This window comes from Pseudophryne corroboree, chromosome 7 (assembly GCF_028390025.1).
Source record: "Pseudophryne corroboree isolate aPseCor3 chromosome 7, aPseCor3.hap2, whole genome shotgun sequence".
Classification (NCBI taxonomy): Eukaryota; Metazoa; Chordata; class Amphibia; order Anura; family Myobatrachidae; genus Pseudophryne; species Pseudophryne corroboree.
This window is the reverse complement of record NC_086450.1, coordinates 359,351,003-359,376,426: the sequence shown is the minus strand read 5'-3', so window position 1 is coordinate 359,376,426 and position 25,424 is coordinate 359,351,003. Positions and strand designations below refer to the sequence as shown.

The 25,424-nt window shown below is 45.5% G+C and overlaps 1 protein-coding gene across 1 annotated transcript in view; it reads left to right on the top strand.

The window, feature by feature from the left end:
- The window catches only part of RAC1 (Rac family small GTPase 1), a 28,795-nt gene extending 18,921 nt beyond the window's left edge, over positions 1-9,874 (top strand). Inside the window, exons 2-6 of the mRNA XM_063934466.1 lie at positions 350-421; positions 4,245-4,362; positions 5,678-5,740; positions 6,062-6,221; positions 7,901-9,874. Of these exons, the coding sequence (XP_063790536.1) occupies positions 350-421; positions 4,245-4,362; positions 5,678-5,740; positions 6,062-6,221; positions 7,901-8,031 (544 nt within the window). The 3' untranslated portion in view covers positions 8,032-9,874. The remainder of the gene's footprint in view (positions 1-349; positions 422-4,244; positions 4,363-5,677; positions 5,741-6,061; positions 6,222-7,900) is intronic.
- The last annotated feature ends 15,550 nt before the right edge of the window (positions 9,875-25,424 follow it).

Genomic DNA, 25,424 nt, shown 5'->3' with positions numbered 1-25,424 from the left:
CAGAATACGTCGGCCTATACTGTTTACACAGTACTATACAATGTGGAGGATGTTTACCATGTTTACATAAAATGTAACCTGACTGGAATCTGTTTAGGAATTTGAGACATTCATTCTGCGATTTACTAAGTACTCCTAGAATGAATAATCGCACAGATATTTGAAGAATACCGTTTGTGTTGTGCTAAGAACCATCAGCATAGTGTAATAGCAGCTGTATACCACATATACCACACCACTGTAGGACGATCCGTTATATCAGACATTAAACTTGACATGAAAAAAACAAACCGTGTATTTGCAGCTGAGTGTTTTGTTTCAACTAACTTTTTCTTTTCTCATTTTACAGAGCTGTTGGTAAAACCTGCTTGCTGATCAGTTACACCACCAATGCATTCCCTGGGGAATACATCCCAACTGTGTAAGTAAAACATAGGATATTTCAAGATCTATAAGACAAGTACGCAACAGAAATCTGTGTAAGGAGGTATGAAAATGAGGCCAGAAGATCTGCGACTTCTCAGCGTACATAGCTCTCTGCACATTTTCCCAGCTCACTGTTCAGGCATGATGCACAAGGCTTAAGTCCCAGCCAACATTAGGCGTGGTATCTGTGATGGCTGTGCAGCGGAATATTGCCTTTATGTTCTCTTCTACACACTGGAAATGTATCCATTACATACAGTATGCAGCAGCTTTTGGTGTATCAGCCTATCTGTAAATAATGCTTGGCACATATAGGGGTATATGCAATTGCGGTCGAATTCGCGGCAATTTTCGCCGTTTTTTAATTCGACTCAATTCGACAGGTGAATCCCGGAAGGTGGCTTCCGGAATTCACCATATTCAATGAAAAACGGATTCGCCAGAGTCGCGGGCGAAAATCGGCCGATTTGGCGGATTTTGCCGCGATTTTAAAAAACGGTAAAAAAACGTGAAAAACCCGAAAAAAAAAATGGCGTGGGGTCCCCCCTCCAAAGCATAACCAGCCTCGGGCTCATCGAGCTGGTCCTGGTTCTAAAAATGCAGGGGAAAAATTGGCCAGGGATCCCCCGTATTTTTAAAACCAGCACCGGGCTCTGTGCCTGGTGCTGGTGCCAAAAATACGGGGGACAAAAAGAGTAGGGGTCCCCCGTATTTTTAACACCAGCAACGGGCTCCACTAGCTGGACAGATAATGCCACAGCCGGGGGTCACTTTTATGCCGTGCCCTGCGGCCGTGGCATTAAATATCCAACTAGTCACCCCTGGCCGGGGTACCCTGGGGGAGTGGGGACCCCTTCAATCAAGGGGTCCCCCCCCCCCCAGCCACCCAAGGGCCAGGGGTGAAGCCCGAGGCTGTCCCCCCCCCCCCATCCAATGGGCTGCGGATGGGGGGGCTGATAGCCTTTTGTGATAATAAAAAGATATTGTTTTTTCCAGCAGTACTACAAGTCCCAGCAAGCCTCCCCCGCAAGCTGGTACTTGGAGAACCACAAGTACCAGCATGCGGGAGAAAAACGGGTCCGCTGGTACCTGTAGTACTACTGGGAAAAAAATACCCAAATAAAAACAGGACACACACACCTTGATAGTAAAACTTTATTACACACTACCGACACACACATACTTACCTATGTTGACACGCCGACTGCCACGGTCTCCGACGATCCGAGGGTACCTGTGAAAAAATTATACTCACCTTCCAGCGTCCAGAGATAAATCCACGTCCAGAGAGTAAAATCCACGTACTTGTTTAAAAAAAAAAAACACGCAAAAACCCGCTCCATACCGGACTAGAAAGGGGTCCAATGTTTTCACATCAGACCCCTTTCTCCCGAATGCCGGGACATCACGTGACTCCTGTCACTGACGTCCCTTCAGCCAATCAGGAAGCGCTACTTCCGTGGCGCTCACCTGATTGGCTGTGCGCTGTCTGTACTGTGACAGCACATCGCAAAGCCGCTCCATTACTTTCAATGGTGGGAACTTTGCGGGTAGCGGTGGGGTCAGCCGCTGACCGGCGGGTGACCTTACCGCTAGCCGCTAAGTTCCCACCATTGAAAGTAATGGAGCGGCTTTGCGATGTGCTGTCACAGTACAGACAGCGCACAGCCAATCAGGTGAGCGCAACGAAGTTGCGCTTCCTGATTGGCTTAGAGACCTTTCTGTGACAGCTGTCACTGACAGGTCTCATTCGTGGAAAGGTGTCCCATGTGTCAGCATGGGACCCCTTTCAGTCCGGCATGGAGCGGGTGTTCGGTTTGTTTTTTTGCCAAGTACGTGGATTTATCTCTGGACCATGGCTGAGGTGAGTATATTGATCTTTTCTTTTCAGGTATCCGTGGATTCTACATGGAGAAGAGGACCGATGTCGGCGTGTGAACATAGGTAAGTATGTGTGTGTCGACGTATGAAATAAAGTTTTACTGTCGACGGTGTGTGTGTCCTGTTTTTATTTGGGTATTTTTTTCCCAGTAGTACTACAGGTACCAGCGGGCCCGTTTTTCTCCCGCATGCTGGTACTTGTGGTTCTCCAAGTACCAGCTTGCGGGGGAGGCTGGCTGGGACTTGTAGTACTACTGGAAAAAACAATATCTTTTTATTATCACAAAAGGCTATCAGCCCCCCCATCCGCAGCCCATTGGATGGGGGGGGACAGCCTCGGGCTTCACCCCTGGCCCTTGGGTGGCTGGGGGGGGGGGGACCCCTTGATTGAATGGGTCCCCACTCCCCCAGGGTACCCCGGCCAGGGGTGACTAGTTGGATATTTAATGCCACGGCCGCAGGGCACGGCATAAAAGTGACCCCCGGCTGTGGCATTATCTGTCCAGCTAGTGGAGCCCGATGCTGGTGTTAAAAATACGGGGGACCCCTACTCTTTTTGTCCCCCGTATTTTTGGCACCAGCACCAGGCGCAGAGCCCGGTGCTGGTTTTAAAAATACGGGGGATCCCCTGTCAATTTTTTCCCCGCATTTTTAGAACCAGGACCAGCTCGAAGAGCCCGAGGCTGGTTATGCTTTGGAGGGGGGACCCCACGCCATTTTTTTTTATGATTTCACCGTTCCAGCATAAAAAAAAAAAAAAAAAAAAAATATTTTAAAAAATATATAAATAATATTTGTGCCTCCAAAAAAAAAAAAAAAAAAAGTACCTAATACCTTCTAATATAAATAGATCTGCTATTCCCCCCAAAAAAAAACACAAAAAAAAACATGTTTAAATTTTTTTTATTTGTTTTCACCCTCCAAAGTATGGCGGATTGAAAATGACGAATTTGCTGTCTAAAAGCACTGCTGTCGAATTTCCAAACTTGAATTGAATATGCTTTGGTCGAATTGCAGCACTTGTATCATTGCAGAAAAGTCGAATTTGCAAAAAGTCGAATTTCAAAAAGTCGAATTTTGAAAGTCCGTTTTTTGGTCGGAAAGCACTGAATTGCATAGGCGATTTTTTTTTGGGGGTCGAAAATGACCCGAAATTCGACAATTTCGGGAATTCGACCGCAATTGCATATACCCCATTGAAATTATATATGAGGGAATGTGAAATAGATTGAAACTATGACCTGAATTAAAATATATACAGGTTGAGTATCTCATATTCAAATATTCCGAAATACGGAATTTTTTGAGTGATAGTGAAATCTTTGTTTTCTGATACACAAAGTTATTAAAAATATTGTATTAAATGACCTTCAGGCTGTGTGTATAAGGTGTATATGAAACATAAATGAATTGTGTGAATGTACACACACTTTGTTTAATGCACAAAGTTATTAAAAATATTGGCTAAATTGACCTTCAGGCTGTGTGTATAAGGTGTATATGAAACATAAATGAATTTTGTGTATGTACACACACTTTGTTTAATGCACAAAGTTATAAAAAATATTGGCTTAAATGACCTTCAGGCTGTGTGTATAAGGTGTATATGAAACATAAATGCATTCTGTGCTTAGACTTGGGTCCCATCACCATGATATCTCATTATGGTATGCAATTATTCAAAAATACGGAAATATCCGATATCCAAAATACTTCTGGTCCCAAGGATAAGGGATACTCAACCTATATTGGTAGTTTAATGGAATCTTCTTGCATAGATTACTGTGAATTGTCAGAGAATCATCTAGTAATGTTTAGATCACATCTTTGCCAAGTTTGCTTTTACAATATGGTCTTGATGGGAGAAAATCAATCACATTTTATTTACCTTTTAATTAATAATTATTGATTTTATTAAATTTTTATCCCAAATTTAGATTTGATAACTATTCTGCCAATGTTATGGTGGATGGAAAGCCAGTAAATTTGGGCTTGTGGGATACAGCTGGACAAGAAGATTACGATAGATTGCGTCCTTTATCTTATCCACAAACGGTAATTATCAGCTTGTGATGTCTGTGTCTGAGATTCTTTAACTGTTTGTGTTGTGCAGTAGATACAAGGTGCTCTAGGGTCTGTATCTCTCGCATGTATCCCAGTGTGAAGCCTTCTCTTGTGTGAAAGCAGTCTGTGATTACTCCCAGGCACACCCTATGTCTTGTATGACTGCAGTCACAATCCTGCTTTTTTGCCTTTCCTCCGAAAATTAATCGGGATTATATTCAATATAAAGAGCAGTCAATATGGTGGCTTGACAGATTAGAAGGTGAGGGGGTGGCCTTTCTTTATACGGTATACCAGCCGTACTTTTCCAGACAGATTAGGAAGCGTGGAGCTAACATTCTACTGTAATATCAGCAGATAAGACTTGGTGACTATTTTACCAATTGAGTCCTTGTCTGAGCAGTAAGTATATGGTTGGACTTTGTCTAATGACTGAAGATCCTATAAATAGTATACAGTAATATCTGGGTTCATAGGAGCAACTGTGTAATCAATAGAAACCGAGTAGCTCTCAAATGACTTAAGAACGTACTCGCTCTGCTTAGCGTCTGCTTTACTTTTCTACAGTGACCCCTTTATTATTAGTACTATTGTGTGTATTAAGTTATAAAGCTGAATACATCGCTTTCATCTCCTCTTCGAGCTGACGCTGATGTCCGGAGGTTTATTTTATGCAAAGGTCTCGATTTTTCGAATACATTGCCTGAAATGTTGTTTAATGGTCTCCCGTCCGAAAATGAAGGGAGCACAGCTACTGTGAAGCGCTATAATCTGCTTTTGAATCTGAATATTTTTTATTAGGCTTTAAGCCCGAGCCCCCCTGCTTCCAATGTTTCGGTGAGTTAGTGAATTACCTGCTGCTGGCAGAGTTGCTGTCCTAATCTGTCAGTGTTGCCACCTTCTGTCGGTGTGGGCTGTAATTTACAGAGCTTATCGCTTGCAAAGCACAATGCTTTTTATGTCCTCCTTGATCTGCAATCTAAAGCACGCTGACTGGGGAAAATAAAAGGATGGAGTAATTTTGGGGTCTATTTATTAAGCCTTGGATGGAGATAAAGTCACTGGAGATAAAGTCCCAGCCAATCGGCTCCTAACTGTCATGCCACAGGCTGTGTTTGAAAAATGACAGTTAGTAGCTGATTGGCTGGTACTTTATCTCCAGCGACTTTATCTCCATCCAAGGCTTAGTAAATAGACCCCTTTATTCCATGTTTTCAATGTGTATGTCCCTTTTCTGATTCTAATTTTGTCTGTCTAAAGTGTACAGTTAAACTGAAACTTACCATTTCCGTGTCTCTCTTTCTAGGATGTGTTCCTAATCTGCTTTTCACTTGTGAGCCCGGCCTCATTTGAAAATGTCCGTGCTAAGGTAAACACTCCTTTCCACTGGCGTTTGTTATATGTACAGGGACGTGGGGATGTTTATACTCGGCGAGCGGGAGGTTTTTGTTCTCTGGGGTGAGAAGTTCAGAGCCTGCTGAAATGAATCAACTTAAATGGTGCACTGACCTAAATAGAGAGAGACTGGAGCCACGTACTGTAGTGTCTGGACTGGCGGACTGACGTTCCGACCTGTATGCGTTAAGCTGCTTTATTGGGTTTTTTTAGGCAGCAGGGGAACTTGTTGGCCCATTTGCTTTGAATTAAGCTCTCGTTTGTAGTTATTTATCTTGTTTGTCTCTTTTAATAGTGGTACCCGGAAGTACGACATCATTGCCCTAACACCCCCATTATCCTCGTGGGCACAAAACTTGATCTGAGAGATGATAAAGACACCATTGAGAAGCTTAAAGAGAAGAAGCTTACACCCATTACCTATCCTCAGGGACTTGCCATGGCAAAGGAGATTGGTATGTGAACACTCAGTGTATAGCAGCTTTACATCTACCAGAACATCGTCTGACTGATTGTCGTGCTGTAGTCATGGTAGTGTGTTCTGTCAGGACAAATGTTATGGTTTACTCACCCTAAAATATTTATACAACCTCATTTCTTAGAGCTAACATATATATTTCCTACTACTGATAGGAGATCCTGTGCCTGTTTTGCATAGACCGCGCTCTAGTTGCGTGTGTGTGTGTTTTTAGCACTTATGCGAAGAACTTACAAAATGTTCTTATTTTTACAGCAGATACAGTCTGATATTTACAGATCTCCACTCCTGCTAAAGTAAACTCAGTAGGAGGAAGTGAAATAAGATCTTAACAGAGAGCTAAACTGTTCTAAAGGCAAATTATGTCACCACACACACCCTATGCTATGAATCAATGGAAAGAAAGTCACCCCTCCACACAATCAAAAACATATATGGGTCTGTAGCGTTATGACAAATTGCACAGTGTTGAAGCACTTAAGGTAATGGAACTACCCTCTTTTCAGCAAAAGGAGGCTCAGATTGCTGTTCTTTCAGGAACAACTTTGTGTATTTTAGTATTTTGTTTACTCCTCTGGTCTGAAGCATGCTCATGCGCAGTGGGTAGCCTAATCAGAGTCTACTCCTATGTGCTTCCGGGTTCACTACGATATGCCGGCGGTCGGGCTCCCGGCGACCAGCATACCGGCGCCGGGAGCCCGACCGCCGGCTTACCGACAGTGTGGCGAGCGCAAATGAGCCCCTTGCGGGCTCGCTGCGCTCGCCACGCTACAGGCACGGTGGCGCGCTACGCGCGCCACACTATTTTATTCTCCCTCCAGGGGGGGTCGTGGACCCCCACGAGGGAGAATAAGTGTCGGGATCCCGGCGCCGGTATACTGTGCGCCGGGATCCCGTCAGTCGGCATACAGAAGACCACCCGTGCTTCCAGTGCTAGGGAAAGTGGTGGTAAAGGTTTGTGTCCAATCCCTTTTGCCTACATAGGCATATATTCAATTCATGTCGGATCCTTTCCAATGGAAAGGATCCGACATGTGAGTATTCAGTGCCGCGGCCAAATCAGACAGGTTTTAGCCCCGTTTCTGACAATGCCAATCCAACTTTTCTTAAAGTCGGATTGACATTGTCGGAAACGGGGCTAAAACTTGTTGGGTTTGGCCGCGCTTCCGGCAGAACACGTGGATTCTGTCAATCTATGTGTTTTCCGACAAGTCTGGGATTCCTGACTTGTCGGGGAAAAAACAAGGGGCATTGAATAGGTTGGAACCCCTTCCGAACTAAACATGTCAGAAACTGCCGTCTTTCCGGCAAGAACTGAATACACCCCCCCCCATCCCCCCCCCATAGTGTAGATCACCTCACCGGATTGGTGGAGATGGGTTAAAAAAATCCACGTTTGTATCCCGTTTCCAATTTCCAGTACTAATAAAGGTCTTTTAAAGGCAGCCTACCAAATAATTGTATTTTATTGATTTTGCTCTTAGTGGTGAATCATACAGGGGAAAATGAATGCTTTACATCCTTTACTGCTACCTCTGTACAGGCTTTGAGTGTGCCCAGGGTTAGCCTGTCCTTTAGCTCACATGTAAATTGTTATAGATTACTGGGAAAACCCCCAGAGCATGAGGAAATGACGCACTGGCTTTCTTCCAACAGGTGCAGTGAAATACTTAGAATGCTCAGCACTGACACAGCGGGGGCTGAAGACCGTGTTTGATGAAGCAATAAGAGCTGTCCTCTGCCCACCCCCAGTGAAGAAGGGGAAGAGAAAATGCCTGATTTTGTAATCCTTACACTTCTCATCCCGCTCCCGTCTGAGACTCAAAATGCCAAATCCCAGCCCTGTTTTTAATAATCATTCTCTACCTATAAAATCTTGAATCTATGAAGTACTCCGTTTACTTCATCCCATAAGTGACATGTCTCTTTTCCAGGCTCTACTAAAAATACCCTCCCATATGATAGATCAGTCTACTTAGCCCTATTCTACTGACAACGGTTTTCCTTCAATTTACTAAATGTTGCCAAATCCCCCACTCAGCACGGTTACCTATTCTGTTTCCGTCAGACATGAGCCATCACCTCTAGAAAAACATGACTTTGTACTCGGATTTCATTTCTGGATAGAAAAACAAACTGTACTTATACAAGCTGATACTGTTCATATACTGACTGTAGGGAAGAGACATACTGCATATATTAAATACTTTATTAATCTAATTCACTGTATTGCATTGTAAATCAGAATGGTTATTTAGGAATGTTAGATCTAATATGTATCTTTTTACTGCTTGGGTTAAAAATAAAGTTTTGCTTAAAGGGTACTAATCTGCTCTTTTGGATGAAAACTATAAAGGTGGAAATACATGAACTAGGTTTCAGGGTTTTACTAGTAAACATAAGCAGCAGTATTTAAAGGTGACACTACCGCATTGATACTAGTCAAACAATGTGTTACGAATGGCAGTAGGAAGAGACTACTATACAGTAGGTGAGTATTTGGCATAATGTAATCCCTTTTCCCCATGTCATACACAGGGCATTGGACCCCTCTTGTGAATTGGGGTGGGCAGAACACTTTAGTGGGATATGCTGACATGGTGTTACACGCTGATTTCTGTATTCCAGATTACAGTGCAATACCAGTGCCTATCCAACAAGATTGGATGTAGAAGAGGGGGGGTGGGCGTTAAGGTTTATAGTGCTCATTCCCACAGATTCTAAAATGAACAAGCTTTTCATGTTGGCTTGCCTATATATATTATCTTGTATTCTAATATCTCTTTAATTATTGTAACTTGCTTTTTTTGTAGTTCATGAAATTATGCCCAGTACTGTGTTTTTTTATTTTTTTGTTTATTTTAATATTCCTTGTTTGCTTAACAGCGTCCTCATATTGCCTTTCCTATAACACTAGGTGTACAAATCATGTGAAACTGCTATACAGGCGTTGATTGCTTTCTTTTTCTTACCTAATTTTTTATTTTTCAATGGCTCGTTCACAAATATATTTGATTGCACTTTTCACACGTTAAACAGCGGAAAATCACATGGACAAATAAGTCTATGGTGCTGAGCATACCATGACATTCTAAAATGTACATTGTATTTCAAAGTTTAGAATGCAAAACCTCCTATTTCACATGAATTAATACTGCGCTATTCCTACAATAGATTGTATTGGTTAAAGCGAAATGCGCGGAAATTGCTTTAGGAATGTATCTAAAGCACGTAGTAACTCTCAAGCGATGTCTGTTTTTCTAGCATATATGTGTGAGCGAGCCCCTTACAGCTTACATACAAATGCAGCTGCTATATATTGTAGTCCATATATGTTTTTGTTTTTTTTCATTTGGAAACTTCTTTTTCTATAATTGCATTTATCAGTTCTGTTCTCTAGGGTCTGTGAGGTCTTAATTATAGAGCAAGTGTTAATGATGTGATGCACACCCCTGTCTAAACATTATTTGAAGGGACAAATGACTCAACCTTTCTACAACGTGAACAAATTCAAAGCGCATTTCAGGATGTTGCAGAAAATATTGTGAACAGTGTTTTTACATTGATCTTTTGCTAATGCAATTTAGTGTTTTACATGCATGTTTGAATTAATAAATCCTTAAACTACAACATCTTGTGCACAGCTTTTTACTTTATTGCATGAACGTTTTTCAGTTGACACTGGATTAATTTGGTGACATTTTCCTAATTGCATGGTACCTTTCTTTATTTCACCTTATTTCCACCTTGTAGTTTTGGGGACCACATACGTTTTCTTTATAATTACCTGCATTTTGCAAACCACATAAATACAGGTTATTCTGCATAAGGAACTATCTCTTTGCACATCTACATTGATTAATGCAAACTCGTATTGTTGGCTGTTGCACAACACCTTCTCTCCCACACTCTTTGTGTAGCAAATTGGGGGCTTATCCCCCTGGGTCCTACATTGTTATCAGTAGATTGCGCAGTCTTTGGCATTCACAGGACAGGAGAAGTCTGTCAAGACCAATTTAGGTGATTTAATAGACCCGGATAGAACTTATTTTGATCTGACTAGATGGATTAAGTAGTCTTGCCTTCAGATAGTATGTCCAGTGATCGCAAAAACGCGCTATAGCGCGTTTTTTTACCTGTTTTTGAAGACATGGGACTCAAGTTTACAAAGTGGGCGGGTCCCCGGGGACGGGCTCCTCATTCCGCCAATCTGTAAGGGGGATTTGTTTAACTGACATGCAGGCCCCGTGCTGAATGATATAAAGAGGAGGTGGAGCCAGTTTCCCCTCCTCTTTGGCGCCAGGCTGCTTGCAGAGGAAGGGTGACTCGGTGTCCGTAAGTTTATAGTGCGGATGGGGGACGGGGGTTGCCACAGGGACTCAGAGGTGCTGGCAATTATGTGCAGGGATCGGAGTCCGTGATCTAGTGGGTAAAGCTGGGCAAAGTGCCTGGGGCTTCCCGCTGTGCCGTCTGAGGCAGTGGCCGCGCTACCGCTCTTGCCTTTGATGTGTTCTCTCAAAGCAAGAGCGGTAGCGCAGCCACTGCTTCAGACGGCACCGCGGGAAGCCCCAGGCACTTTGCCCAGCTTTACCCACTAGATCATGGAGGACGCCGATCCCTGCACGTGTGGTGCGTTCCCTGTCTGTGTCCCTGTGTCTGCTACGGCCCGGGGGGGGGGGAGGGAGGAGGAGGACGACGGTGATTACTGCAGTGTGCCTCAGTGCTCTTACCTGGTGCAGTGTGCCTCAGTGCTCTTACCTGGTGCAGTGTGCCTCAGTGCTCTTACCTGGTGCAGTGTGCCTCAGTGCTCTTACCTGGTGCAGTGTGCCTCAGTGCTCTTACCTCTGGTGCAGGGTGCCTCAGTGCTCTTACCTGGTGCAGGGTGCCTCAGTGCTCTTACCTGGTGCAGTGTGCCTCAGTGCTCTTACCTGGTGCAGTGTGCCTCAGTGCTCTTACCTGGTGCAGTGTGCCTCAGTGCTCTTACCTGGTGCAGTGTGCCTCAGTGCTCTTACCTGGTGCAGTGTGCCTCAGTGCTCTTACCTGGTGCAGTGTGCCTCAGTGCTCTTACCTGGTGCAGTGTGCTTCAGTGCTCTTACCTGGTGCAGGGTGCCTCCGTTTTCTTACCTGGTGCAGGGTGCCTCAGTGCTCTTACCTGGTGCAGTGTGCCTCAGTGCTCTTACCTGGTGCAGTGTGCCTCAGTGCTCTTACCTGGTGCAGTGTGCCTCAGTGCTCTTACCTGGTGCAGTGTGCCTCAGTGCTCTTACCTGGTGCAGTGTGCCTCAGTGCTCTTACCTGGTGCAGTGTGCCTCAGTGCTCTTACCTGGTGCAGTGTGCCTCAGTGCTCTTACCTGGTGCAGTGTGCCTCAGTGCTCTTACCTGGTGCAGTGTGCCTCAGTGCTCTTACCTGGTGCAGTGTGCCTCAGTGCTCTTGCCTGGTGCAGTGTGTATAACATGCTCTACCGGGCGCATTGTGTATAACGTGCTTCACCGGGCGCATTGTGTATAACGTGCTTTACTGGGCGCATTGTGTATAACGTGCTTTACTGGGCGCATTGTGTATAACGTGCTTTACTGGGCGCATTGTGTATAACGTGCTTTACCGGGCGCATTTGTATAACGCGCTCTACCGGGCGCAGTGTGTATAACGCGCTCTGCCTGGCGCAGTGTGTATAACGCGCTCTGCCTGGCACAATGTGTATAACGCGCTCTAACTGGAGAAATGTGTATAACGTGCTGTACCTGGTGCAAAGTGTATAACGTGCTGTACCTGGTGCAAAGAGTATAACGTGCTGTACCTGGTGCAAAGTGTATAACGCGCTCTGCCTGGCGCAGTGTGTATAACGCGCTCTGCCTGGCGCAGTGTGTATAACGCGCTCTGCCTGGCACAATGTGTATAACGCGCTCTAACTGGAGAAATGTGTATAACGTGCTGTACCTGGTGCAATTTGTATAAGTCCTCTACCTGGTGCAAAGTGTATAACGTGCTGTACCTGGTGCAAAGAGTATAACGTGCTGTACCTGGTGCAAAGTGTATAACGTGCTGTACCTGGTGCAAAGTGTATAACGTGCTGTACCTGGTGCAAAGAGTATAACGTGCTGTACCTGGTGCAAAGTGTATAACGTGCTGTACCTGGTGCAAAGTGTATAACGTGCTGTACCTGGTGCAAAGTGTATAACGTGCTGTACCTGGTGCAAAGTGTATAACGTGCTGTACCTGGTGCAAAGTGTATAACGTGCTGTACCTGGTGCAAAGTGTATAACGTGCTGTACCTGGTGCAAAGTGTATAACGTGCTGTACCTGGTGCAAAGTGTATAACGTGCTGTACCTGGTGCAAAGTGTATAACGTGCTGTACCTGGTGCAAAGTGTATAACGTGCTGTACCTGGTGCAAAGTGTATAACGTGCTGTACCTGGTGCAAAGTGTATAACGTGCTGTACCTGGTGCAAAGTGTATAACGTGCTGTACCTGGTGCAAAGTGTATAACGTGCTGTACCTGGTGCATTGTGTATAACGTGCTGTACCTGGTGCATTGTGTATAACGTGCTGTACCTGGTGCATTGTGTATAACGTGCTGTACCTGGTGCATTGTGTATAACGTGCTGTACCTGGTGCATTGTGTATAACGTGCTGTACCTGGTGCATTGTGTATAACGTGCTGTACCTGGTGCATTGTGTATAACGTGCTGTACCTGGTGCATTGTGTATAACGTGCTGTACCTGGTGCATTGTGTATAACGTGCTGTACCTGGTGCATTGTGTATAACGTGCTGTACCTGGTGCATTGTGTATAACGTGCTGTACCTGGTGCATTGTGTATAACGTGCTGTACCTGGTGCATTGTGTATAACGTGCTGTACCTGGTGCATTGTGTATAACGTGCTGTACCTGGCGCAATATGTATAAAGTGCTCTACCTGGCGCAGTGTGCATAGGAGGTTCTACCTGGTGCAATGTGTATAAACGGCACTACTGTGTGGTGTAATGTGAATTGGCACTATTATGTGGTCATGCCCCTTCCCCACGAAGCCACGCCCCTAAAATTTTGTGGCGCGCATTCCCTCTGCTTTGCGGTCTGGGAGGTGGGACACCAATTCACTTCCTGCCTAAGGGCACCAAAATGTCTAGTTACACCTCTGGTGCAGGGTGTCCTGCATGCTACACAGCCCAGCAGCATTGTCACCCCCATCACCCCAGCTTGCAACACTTTTGTAGTGTCCAAACAAGATTAAGTTTAAAAGAACCTTCATTCCGATGGGACCAAGAAAAAGACCGGTAGGACCCCAATTTTCAAAAGTGAGGGGTCCCTGGGACCCACTTTTTTTTGGGCTCAGCGCGATCACTGATGTCCAACTTCAGTTAACAGGGGATGACCTCTGACTTTTGCTATGTGACAGGTAGGACATAGGTTGTCAGACAGTGAGTCACTTAGATGACAATAGTGCCACCAAGAGCCTTAATACTGTGTCTTTATTTTTGCTATTAGGCCCTCATTAAAAAAAAAATTACAAAAATAAAATTGGTAAATTGTTTAATATGTAGCTTGTACTTCCGTTTATTTAAAATGTTGGCTTGTTATAACCTGGAATCTCCTTCCTACGGTGTCTTTTGCGGCCAGATATTTCCTTGATGATAAACAGATGTGTTCTGCTCAAGTAACAAGACATAACTAGAATGGAATTCCAGTGTACACTGCATGCAGTCTTCCAGGAGTTGTAGATCAGCATATTGTGAGCCAGACATTCCAGTTTGCAAAAAAAATAATGCAGAAGCGTGTAAGGGTTTGTTACATACCAAATAGTTTTGTGTTCAAACAACATATGAGCACACGATGATTGCAAAGATTTGTGTTGAGAGTTTCGTCCAAAATAAAATGTAAATATACATTTATTGAATATTAAGGAAGGATTTAGATGTGCTCAATTTCAGGTAGTAGTTATATCCATTATTTGTTGCATTTGGTGAAAATACTGGCATTTAAAATGTCGACAGGTCAAAAAGTCGACAAGTTTTTCATAAAAAAATTTTGGGTTGTGTATGTCGACATGGGCACCGTATAAGTGTACTGCGTCCCCTCGCATGGCTCGCTGCGCTCCCCATGCTTTGGGCACGGTGCCTTGCTGCACTCGGTACACTATTATATTCCCCCTCCACGACTACTGGAATGGTAAAGTATGAACAAGTCAGTTTCAATTTAAAAAAAAAATCATGTCGATTTCTGCTGCGGGGTACACTGGGCTCCACAAGTCTGGACAATGGGGTGTAGAGTAGGATCTTGATCCAAGGCACCATCAGGCTCAAAGCTTTGACTGTTCCCAGAATGCACAGCGCCGCCTCCTCTATCACCCCGCCTCCCAGCACAGGAGCTCAGTTTGTCAGTTGGTGCTGCAGTAAGCAGGCACTAAACAGAGGGGCTGCTCCAAACAGCCCTGAGAAAAGCTTTTTATGAGGTAAAAAATGAAGACTTCAAGGGCAGCAGTAGTGGTAAATGTTTTGTGACATTCTCTGCTGCAGCTCCAGCTCTCCCCAGCGGCGCTGTACACTCCTGAGCCCTGGTTGCCGGGTACCTACAGCGGAGGCTCCAGTTTACTTCACGTTAGGCACACACAGCTGGGGCTCTCCAGGATCGCGTGGCCGCGCTTCAGGAGGTGGTAAGTGGGTCCCGCTCGCGGGACCTGGTCTTTATCGCGATCCGGCGCGGTCAGTGGGAGGCGGGCCGCGCGTGCTGGCGGTGGACACTGTGGCAGTACAGGCGATCCCACTAGATCACCAGGGCATGGGCGCAGGTCAGGTTTTCTCTTAAAACCGATTTTAATATCGCCCACAGTACCCGGTGGTTTTTGCCAGCAAGGGGGATAAGGCTTAGACCTGAAGCCCCTCCCCCAGCCCCAGGGCGCCATTTTCAGCAAGTGTTCCCGCTGCATCTGTCTTTCCTCACTCCCTGTAAGTGTCTGCGGCGCCATTACTCCTCAGCTCACTGTTCCTGGGACTGCTTGGGCAAATCCTCCTATGTAAAGCCGCCTGGTTGTCGGCGCTGTGCCTTTACATGACACTTAAGTATTCTACCTGCCTTTTTAGTCGGTGCTAGTTAAGAAAGAGTGCATTTAGTCAGGGGTTTATAGTACAATTACCCTGTGATATACATCCAGTTTCTTACTGTGTACTGTTATATCTCTTGTTATATAGCTGTGTAAGCTAGTCCAGTGCAGTATTATTGTCTGTAATAACCTCTGCATTGTACAAACTGTGACTATTTGTGTGTGCATTGATAGCTGAGTGGTGTCCATCTCGTGTCTTTCACTCAACTTGCTATCCCTATATTCTATAACCTGAGGGGGCTTGGTGCGTCAGGTGATATCTAATATAGGATTTTCACAAAGATATACTGTATTACGTATTTTTCTCTGATTTAGTCACCATATCTCTCCTTTATCTCTGCTGGTGCTGACTACACTGCACAGTGGTTTGGGTTTAGGGATATAGTGCTGCTAATATTTGTACTGTTACCTCATACTGCAAGTTATATCATGTCTGCTTCTGAGGGTAACGGTTCTGCGGCGGAACACACTGCTGGTGTTGCTGAAGCCACAGGCACATATGGGGAGAATATAGCAGCTGTGGGATCTGGTTCTGGGGGCTCCTTGCCCCCCAGTGGGACTGTGGCAACGGAGGCACATACTGACCCTCCGTGGGACGCTTTTTCCACGCTTCTGCATACGCTAGTTCATAAACTAACACCCCCTATGGGACCCCCAATGCCGGTACAACCGTATGTGGTCCCTGCAGCTAACCCGCCGTGGGCGGACGATTTATCTGCTCAATTAATTAAAGAAGTTGAACCAGTCCCTGACTACTAAAAAGTCTGACCAACGCTCGCCTAAGTCCAAGAGGTCCTCTAAGCGAGCGCTCGTCTCCTCACAATCCACTGCTGTCACTGACACCTCGTCTGATGAAGACGGCACATACACTGACCCCACAGGTTCTGACTCGGATACGGCTGATGGGGAGGGTAGTTCACATGTGGATGTTCCTGATCTTTTGGAGGCTATTAAATTAATTCTGCAGATTAAGGATAATCCCGAGCCATCCGTTCCTCCTAAGAAACCAGATAGGTTCAAGCGTCAGAGGGTGATTAAACAAGTTTTACCTCACTCTGACCACCTAGTGGATATACGTCAGGAACCCTGGCAAAGCCCGGATACGAAGTTTGTGCCTCAAAAGATGATGCTGGCTCGCTATCTCCTCGCGCCAGAGCGGTTTAAGAATTGGGAAACGCCTCCTCCAGTAGACTCGTGGCTAGGATGGTGGTTTCCTCAGCTCTACCTGTCACTACCGTCACGTCTCTAAAAGAGCCTACGGATAAACGTGTCGATGGTTGTCTAAAAGCGATTTACATCCTCACGGGTGCTGCACAAAGGCCCACTATTGCAGCTACATGGGCGGCAGAGGCTATTGAAGCATGGGCCTTGGAGTTAGAAGCTGAAATCTCTTCTGACCATGCTAGACAATGCTTGTCATATATTGTCACAGCTTCTCGCTATATTAAAGAGGCGGCTTCTGATGCCGGTATCCTAGCAGCCAAGGCCTCTACTACGTCAGTCCTGGCTCACCGGATATTGTGGCTGAGATCCTGGTCTGTGGATCTGGACTCTAGAAAAACCCTGGAGGTACTCCCTTTCAAGGGGGATATTCTGTTTGGGGAGGACTTAAATAAGATAGTGGCTGACTTGGCTACTGCCAAAACTGCTTGTCTGCCTAATACAGCTCCTTCTGTGTCGAAGGCCAAAGGCACGTCCTTTCGTCCTTCAGGTAAAGCAAAAGGTCAGGCATACCATAAGCAGGCCCGCACTTCCAAACCTGGTAAGCCGAAGCCCAAAAGAGCCTGGGCTGCCCGTCAGCCAGCTGCCAAGACCGATAAGCCTGCCGCATGACTAGGTGGGGATCCCAGGGTGGGGGGCCGGCTTCTAGGGTATACCCAGGAATGGTTCAAGACCACTTCAGATGCCTGGGTACGGGAAGTCGTCACTCGAGGTTACGCCATAGCCTTCAAAAACCGACCCCCCTCATCGATTTTGCCTGACAGATGTCCCGTCGGACCAGACAAAGGCAAACACTCTGCATTCGGTGGTACAGACCCTCCTGGATACAGGAGTCGTAGTACAGGTGCCTCTTGCTCAGAGGGTCGGGGGTACTATTCTCCGCTGTTTCTAGTCCCGAAACCGAATGGGTCCTCCCGGCCCATTCTCAACCTCAAGGCACTGAACAAGTTTGTGAAGGTTTCCAAGTTCCGTATGGAAACCCTTCGCTCTATAGTTCTGGCCTTGGAACCTGGGGACTGCATGGTCTCCCTGGACATACAGGATGCTTACCTGCATATTCCTATAGCAGTGTCACATCAACAATACCTGAGGTTCGCTATTGGCAACCTCCATTACCAGTTTCGGGTGTTACCTTTTGGTTTAACAACGGCTCCGCGAGTCTTCACCAAAGTTATGGCGGTGATGACGGTGGTACTCCGCCGTCAAGGGGTCAGGATACTGCCGTATCTGGACGACTTGTTAATCCTGGCAAATTCCCCAGATCTTCTCCTGCGTCATCTGGATATGACGGTCCGGTTTCTACAAGCCCACGGGTGGCTCATCAACTGGAAGAAATCCTCCCTGGTCCCTGCTCAGAGCATGGTGCATCTGGGAGCGCTGTTGGACACTCACAACCAGAGGTTGTTCTTGTCTCAGGAGAAAGTCCTGAAACTTCAGGACAGGATTTGTTGCTTCCTTTCTCGTCCGCAAGTGTCGATACATTCGGCAATGCAGGTGCTGGGCCTCATGGTTTCAGCATTCGACATGGTAGAGTATGCTCAATCCCATTCTCGTCCCCTCCAGAAGCTGATTCTAGCCAAGTGGGACGGCCTGCCTCACCGGATCAGGTCTCAAATGATCTCTTTGACTCCAGAGGTCCGTCTGTCGCTGCTCTGGTGGCTCCAGGACCGACAATTGTGCAGAGGCCGTCCCTTCTGGATATCCAACTGGGTCCTGTTGACGACAGATGCCAGTCTAAGAGGTTGGGGCACGGTGCTGGAGCAGCACTCCTTGCAGGGTCGGTGGACCAAGGAGGAATCTCTCCTCTCGATCAACATTCTGGAGTTGCGGGCGGTCTTCAATGTGTTGAACCTAGCCCAGCATTTGATTCAGAACCGTCCTGTTCAAGTACAGTCGGACAACGCCACCACAATGGCTTACATAAATCATCAAGGCGGCACTCGAAGTCGTTTGGCAATGAAGGAAGCCACACGGATTCTACGTTGGGCAGAACACCAACTACCGGCAATATCGGCAATATTCATTCCGGGAGTCCTGAATTGGGATGCAGACTTTCTCAGTCGTCAGGACGTGCATGCCGGCGAGTGGGGCCTCCATCCAGAAGTGTTTCAACTCCTCGTGGAAAGGTGGGGTCTTCCAGATGTGGATCTGATGGCGTCTCGACACAATCACAAGGTTCCCGTCTTCGGAGCAAAGACAAGGGATCCTCAAGCAGCATTCGTGGATGCGCTGGCAGTGCCGTGGAGGTTTCGGCTGCCGTACATGTTCCCTCCGGTGTCGCTCCTGCCCAGGGTAATTCGGAAGTTCAAGCAAGAAAAAGGAAATCTGCTTCTCATAGCTCCGGCGTGGCCCAGACGGCACTGGTTCTCAGACCTGCAAGGCCTATCGTCAGAGCGTCCAATTCTACTTCCACAACGCCCAGACCTCCTCATTCAGGGCCCCTGTGTCTACCAGGACCTAGCCCGGCTGTCTTTGACGATGTGGCTCTTGAAGCTTCTGTCTTAAGAGCTAAGGGTTTTTCTGAAGAGGTCATTAAAACTATGTTGCGGGCCCGGAAACCGGCCTCTGCTCGGATTTACCATCGGGTCTGGCATTCCTACTTTGTTTGGTGTGCATCTAACCATTATGACGCTTCCAAGTTTAGTACAGCCAAACTTTTGGCTTTTCTACAGCAGGGCCTAGATTTAGGCCTGCGTCTGGCCTCCCTCAAGGTTCATATTTCTGCCTTGTCGGTGTGGTTTCAGAGAAAAATTGCGACTTTACCTGATGTTCATACTTTCACTCAGGGTGGTTGGATACGCAACACACCCTATGTCCCGCCTGTGGCTCCTTGGGACTTGTCGGTTGTTTTGGAGGCGTTGCAGGAGCCTCCATTTGAACCTCTTGGTTCAGCTGACCTTAAGTGGCTTTCCCTTAAGGTGGTGGTCTTGCTGGCTATTGCCTCTGCTAGAAGAGTGTCGGATTTGGGTGCCTTGTCTTGTAGCTCCCCATATCTGATTTTTCACCGTGACCGGGCGGTTCTTAGGACTCGTCCCGGATATTTACCTAAAGTGGTTTCTTCGTTCCACCTTAATCAGGAGATTGTGGTTCCAGCTTTTGTCTCTCCTGATTTGTCTCCCAAAGAGCAGTCTTTGGATGTGGTACGGGCTCTCCGTATCTATGTTAAGAGAACTGCTTCTATTCGAAAGTCTGATTCTCTCTTTGTTTGGATTTCACAAACGTGGCTGGCCTGCTCACAAGCAGACCCTGGCCAAGTGGATTAGAATGGTGATTGCGCATGCTTATGTGAAGGCTGCTCTGTCAGCTCCTGTTCACATTACGGCCCATTCTACTCGGTCTGTTGGACCTTCTTGGGCGGCCCAACGTGGTGCGACCCTTGTTCAATTGTGCGAGGTGGCTACGTGGTCCTCCAGGAACACTTTCATAAGGTTCTATGCCTTCGATACTGCCGCTTCCCAGGATGCTTCCTTTGGACGCCGGGTTCTTGTGCCCGCTACAGTGCGTCCCCTCTCATAAGGAACTGCTTTAGGACATCCCCATTGTCCAGACTTGTGGAGCCCAGTGTCCCCCGCAGCAGAAAACGAGTTTTATGGTAAGAACTTACCCTTGTTAAAACTCTTTCTGCGAGGTACACTGGGCTCCACAAGGCGCCTACCCTGACGCGCTTAGCTTCTTTGGGTTGATATGGCATTAGCCGCTGACACTTCTCTTGTATTGAGAGTGTGGTGTATGTGGCTACTAACCGTTGTCTCTTTTCCTGCTACTGCATTGGGCTGGTTAACTAAACTGTGCTCCTGTGCTGGGAGGCGGGGTGATATAGGAGGTGGTGCTGTGCATTCTGGGAACAGTCAAAGCTTTGAGCCTGTTGGTGCCTCGGATCAAGATCCTACTCCACACCCCATTGTCCAGACTTGTGGAGCCCAGTGTACCTCGCAGAAAGAGTTTTAACAAGGGTAAGTTCTTACCATAAAACTCGTTTTTTTTGACCGTGTCAACATTTTTAATGTCAGTATTTTGACCTTGTCTGTATTTTGACCATTGGTCAATTGTTGTCGGTATTTTGACTGTTGGTAAATTGACTGCATCCCACGCGTTTCATCACAGCCTAAACAGCCGCCTAGACAGTTACATCTTATAGCCCCCACATGCCTGTTGCACACTAGGGCAGTGGATTCCAAACTCTTGAATCACGGTGCCCTAGAATATCAGAATTTTTTTCACGGCACCCCTAGGCCAAAAAATCTCTTATTATAATATTTCTTTCTAAATTTCTCAATAAGTAGATCGCGTTTATATGTCATCCTTAGGGTCAGTTGTGTGGTGAGGGACAAGATTTTCTTCTGTTTGACCACCCATTTTATGACTGGCAGCCACTAGCACTGGTTTTGCCTATTATATTGACCATGAATAATTTGAATTGGTCCTGGACCACCAACCCAGGACACCCCTGCAAGTGTCCCGAGGTACCCCAGGGAGCCATTTCACACAGTTTGGGAACCTCTGCACTAGGGTGACCTACTCTACCATCTAGAATACCATGTGCCAAGGTAAATGTACAACCAAGGGTTGAATGTGTGTTAAATACAAGATACTGCAGTGTTTACGCCCTTTGTTATATGGCTTGTAATAGACTTCTCAAACACCAGCGTGGTTTACTGCAGCTTACTGAAGTTTATCTAAAAGACCACTTGTTAGCCTGCCTTTAAAAGGGCATTCTGAAAAGTTTTAAAACCTCAGAATAGATAGAGGCTTTTGGACACGAGCTATACACATGGTATCTCATTTCTGCTTGTACCTCCCATATGCTGTAAACGGAAAACCAGCGCATGCCACATCCGGCAAAGCTACTAGTGCCCGTGCCGGCAGATGCTTTGAGTGCTGCTAGAGTTACAATGAGGCATACATTCAAGTAGCCACTTTATTAGGTTCACCCTTGCCACAGCAATACATAAAAGCATGCAGCCATGGTCAAGAGGTTCAGTTCAGAGTGTGATCTGGGATTTTCACGCACAACATAAGGCTACAGTCGGTATGGGCTGCACATATGCAGACTGGAAAAACATTGCCTGATCTGACTCGTCTTGATTTCGACTACAACATACGGATGGTAGTGTCTGAATTTAGTGTAAACTAAATGCATCCATAGTTCCAGCTTTCCTTCTGGCAATGGTTCAGGCTGGTGGTGTAAAGATATGGGGACTGGGCTCTTGGCACATCATTAGGACTCTTAAAAATTGTGCAACGCTTAATGGTAAAAGGCACTAGAGTTTTATTGCGGACCATGTGCATCCCTGTATGGCTACAGTCTAGCCATAGTCGTATGACTTTCCAGCAGCATCATGTGTAATGTTACAAAGCATACAGTGTGTCACCTCATGTTTGTTAAGGAAATGTGACCGTGGGATCACTGCATGTCACCATATCTCACAATATAGCACCTTTGTTATGTAATGGAGCAGGATATCTGGAGCATGAATGTACAGAAGACAGATCTGTGGTAATGGTGTTATCCCATCATGTCACCACAGACTAGAGACGCCAGCCCCTTTTATCAGCCACCAGACCACTCTGAATTCTTTGTGGAACAAAGTGTGGTCATATTCAGCACTAGAAAGGTGCCATTAATAAAGTCCCCACGTTCTAATGAAATGCATGTTGAGAAATAGACCCAGTCTTTTCTTTGTTGTGCTTGTTTATTTTAACATTGATATTTAGAAGATATTTTGACCGTGAACTCTTTAATATTTTTCCACTGCATTTTAACTGTAATGCACCCTATACCAGGTGTAGCCAACCCTGGTCCTCGAGAGCTACCAACAGTTAACGTTTTCCAGGTCTCACAGAATCACAAGTGAATTAATTAGCTCCACCTGTGGAGTTTTAAAAAATGTGTCAGTGAGTAATGACTTAACCTGTGCACTTGGTAGGTGAGCTGGAAAACATGAACTGTTGGTAGCTTTTGGGGACCAGGGTTGGCTACCCCTACCCTATACCTTGTAATCTCTGAAAGTGTAGTAGTTTATGTCTAAAATAGGACTGGCATGGATAAACTGCAAGAAACAAATACTTTTTATTTTCCATAAAACAGGAATGTAACTCACACACCTGAGTTTACAGCAGCAGAGACGTCCGTCACTGGGGTCCCAATACACTAATTACAGTCAGGTGACTCTGACCTTCTACCTGATCTGTTATTGCTGAGAGTGTCTGTTATCTGGAGCATCAGTGGAGGGAGAAGAAGAGAGTACCAAGCCAAGTGAAGACTTCATCTCTAGGACGTTGCTATCTGAGGCAGGGTTCTTCCCTTGTGTCCTAGGAGGAGAGTCAAGTTTTCTCATTTCTGATGTCGCAAGAAAAAAAGGCATTTTGTTTCCCCCAGCACACTGAATGATAACAGTAACTAGATGTAAATCCTACATAATAATAGAATTCAGAGATCTTCGTTACATATATTTGCAAAAAAATGTATGGTTAAGCCCCAAAGCCGCATCAAGGCATCTCTGTATATTTGCGGTCCCTAGCGCTATATCTAGGTGCAGGGTGTGGCACCCCAAAACACCAGCATAAGCCAGAAAGCCCATGGTAGTGCATACCAGTGAAAAAACTATAGTGTTAATAAATTAATGTTAGGAAGCTGAAGCTATGAAGAAGGTGATACAAAAATGAAATGTAATTTAAAATGGAGAAATAGTGTTAAAGAAATTAGTGTGTGAAAAGTGTTAATAGAATGTAAGGTATGCCACACTAAAGCCATCCAGCTCAGCCAGTCCAGAGGCACCACACCTCACCTCCATTACCCCAATCTGGGTCTAATATTAACCAGCAAGGAGCCACATGATAATGGCTCCTTACTTAAATATATCTAAGCTAAGAGCTACCTACCTTGGAGCAACCCCATAATGCTCCATATGGCATGTCAGGGCCTGCACCTCCTCGTAATGCAGGAACCTCTCTGCCTCTCATAACAGACATATATAGTGTGGAAGATGCTCAATTAGCTTAGTGATATAATTCAGGTGCTTGAAAGGGAGGGGTATTTCTAAGCAAGAAAAAAAGGCATTTTGTTTCCCCCAGCACACTGAATGATAACAGTAACTAGATGTAAATCCTACATAATAATAGAATTCAGAGATCTTCGTTACATATATTTGCGCAAAATGTATGGTTAAGCCCCAAAGCCGCATCAAGGTGTCTCTGTATATTTGGGGTCCCTAGCGCTATATCTAGGTGCAGGTGCTATATTTCTGATGTCTGCAGTTCTAACTGAGAGTAATGTACCATTATAAAGAAATTCCTATTTTTATTCTTTGGTGAGAAATAAAGGTATTATCTATCTTTGTGTGTTGTCTATAAATATGGTCTAGTAGACACGAAGGGGTGAGTTTTTTAGAAGTGGAGATGTTGTCTGTAGCTATTATCTTCTAGATGCAGCTAGATACATGTTAGAATCTGATCTGGTTGCTATGAGCAACATCTCCACTTTTAAAAAACAACTCACACCTTTGTAAATATACCCCTAATGGTTTGATTGCGTTCCTTTATGCTTTGTTTTTTTGCTTTTCCATTTGAGGCCACCTTATTGTTGCACTCTATATTTACAATGTAATTTTGGATCTTAAACATAAATTGCAAAAATTAATAACCTTAAAATTCATAATTTACTCCAGCTCTAAATTAACTAAAGAGGGCAACTAGATAAATTAACAATTACATTTTATTTTATTCATCTCTTTATCTGTAAAGGTAGGTGACAGACAGAATATATGATCATCTAAAGAACATGTAACAGCACCAAACAGTACACAGCCATAAAAATATCAAAGATACCAGACATCACTGGTAACACTATAGCTGTAACACATTGAATAGTATTAGAAAATCCATAGCGTTACAGAACGCAGGCAACGAGATACAATAAAATTGAAAACTAATCTTTGATCATCTAAAATATGGGGCCTAATTCAGACCTGATTGTAGCAGCAAATTTGTTAGCAGATGGGCAAAACCATGTGCACTGCAGGAGGGGGGGATACAACATGTGCAGAGAGTTAGATTTGGGTGGGTTATATTGTTTCTGTGCAGGGTAAATACTGGCTGCTTTATTTTTACACTGCAATTTAGATTTCAGTTTAAACACACCCCACCCAAATCTAACTCTCTCTGCACGAGTTTGCAGGGAGGGTTCCTGACGTCAATTCTGGTCCTGGACAGGCTGAAGTGTTTGCAGCGGCTGAGTAAGTCCTGGGATACTCAGACACTGCACAAAATCTGTTTGTTTGTTTACACATGCGTTCGCACACTTGCAAAGTGAACATGGGTGTCAACTAAGCGAACACAGGACTGCAAAAAAAAACCTAGCGAGCGGACAGGACTGAAATAGGCCCAAGGAACCCTGCATGAAGTCATGGTTTCAGTACTTAACCCAGGTTACACCTGTGTGAAGGACCCAGGTTATTCTCTTCACTCTTCACACAGGACCCGGGTGTTCCGTCTAGCAGTGGGTTCTTGGAGATTATGTAGTCTCCAAGCGCTACTGTGGCTGCTAATAAACTCCTTTTAGGCATGATCTTTTACACATAAGCCAGGGCACTGACCCAGGTTGCAAGTGCTGGGAATTACCCAGGTCCAACCCTTTCAGACATAAGCAGGACTCTAGATGACTTGCTCTGCCCTGGCAGTGTCTGAAAGGGGTGTTAGACTAGCTATTTTAGTACCTGTCCTAGTAGGAGATGCAATGGTGTTAGAATAATGAATATTCAGGGTTTGTTTTTTTGTAACCCACAGTTCTAAAACATAGTGATAGGTCAACTGGCGCACGCGCGTGTGTGTGTGTGTGTGCGTGTGTGTGCGTGCGTGTGTGTGGT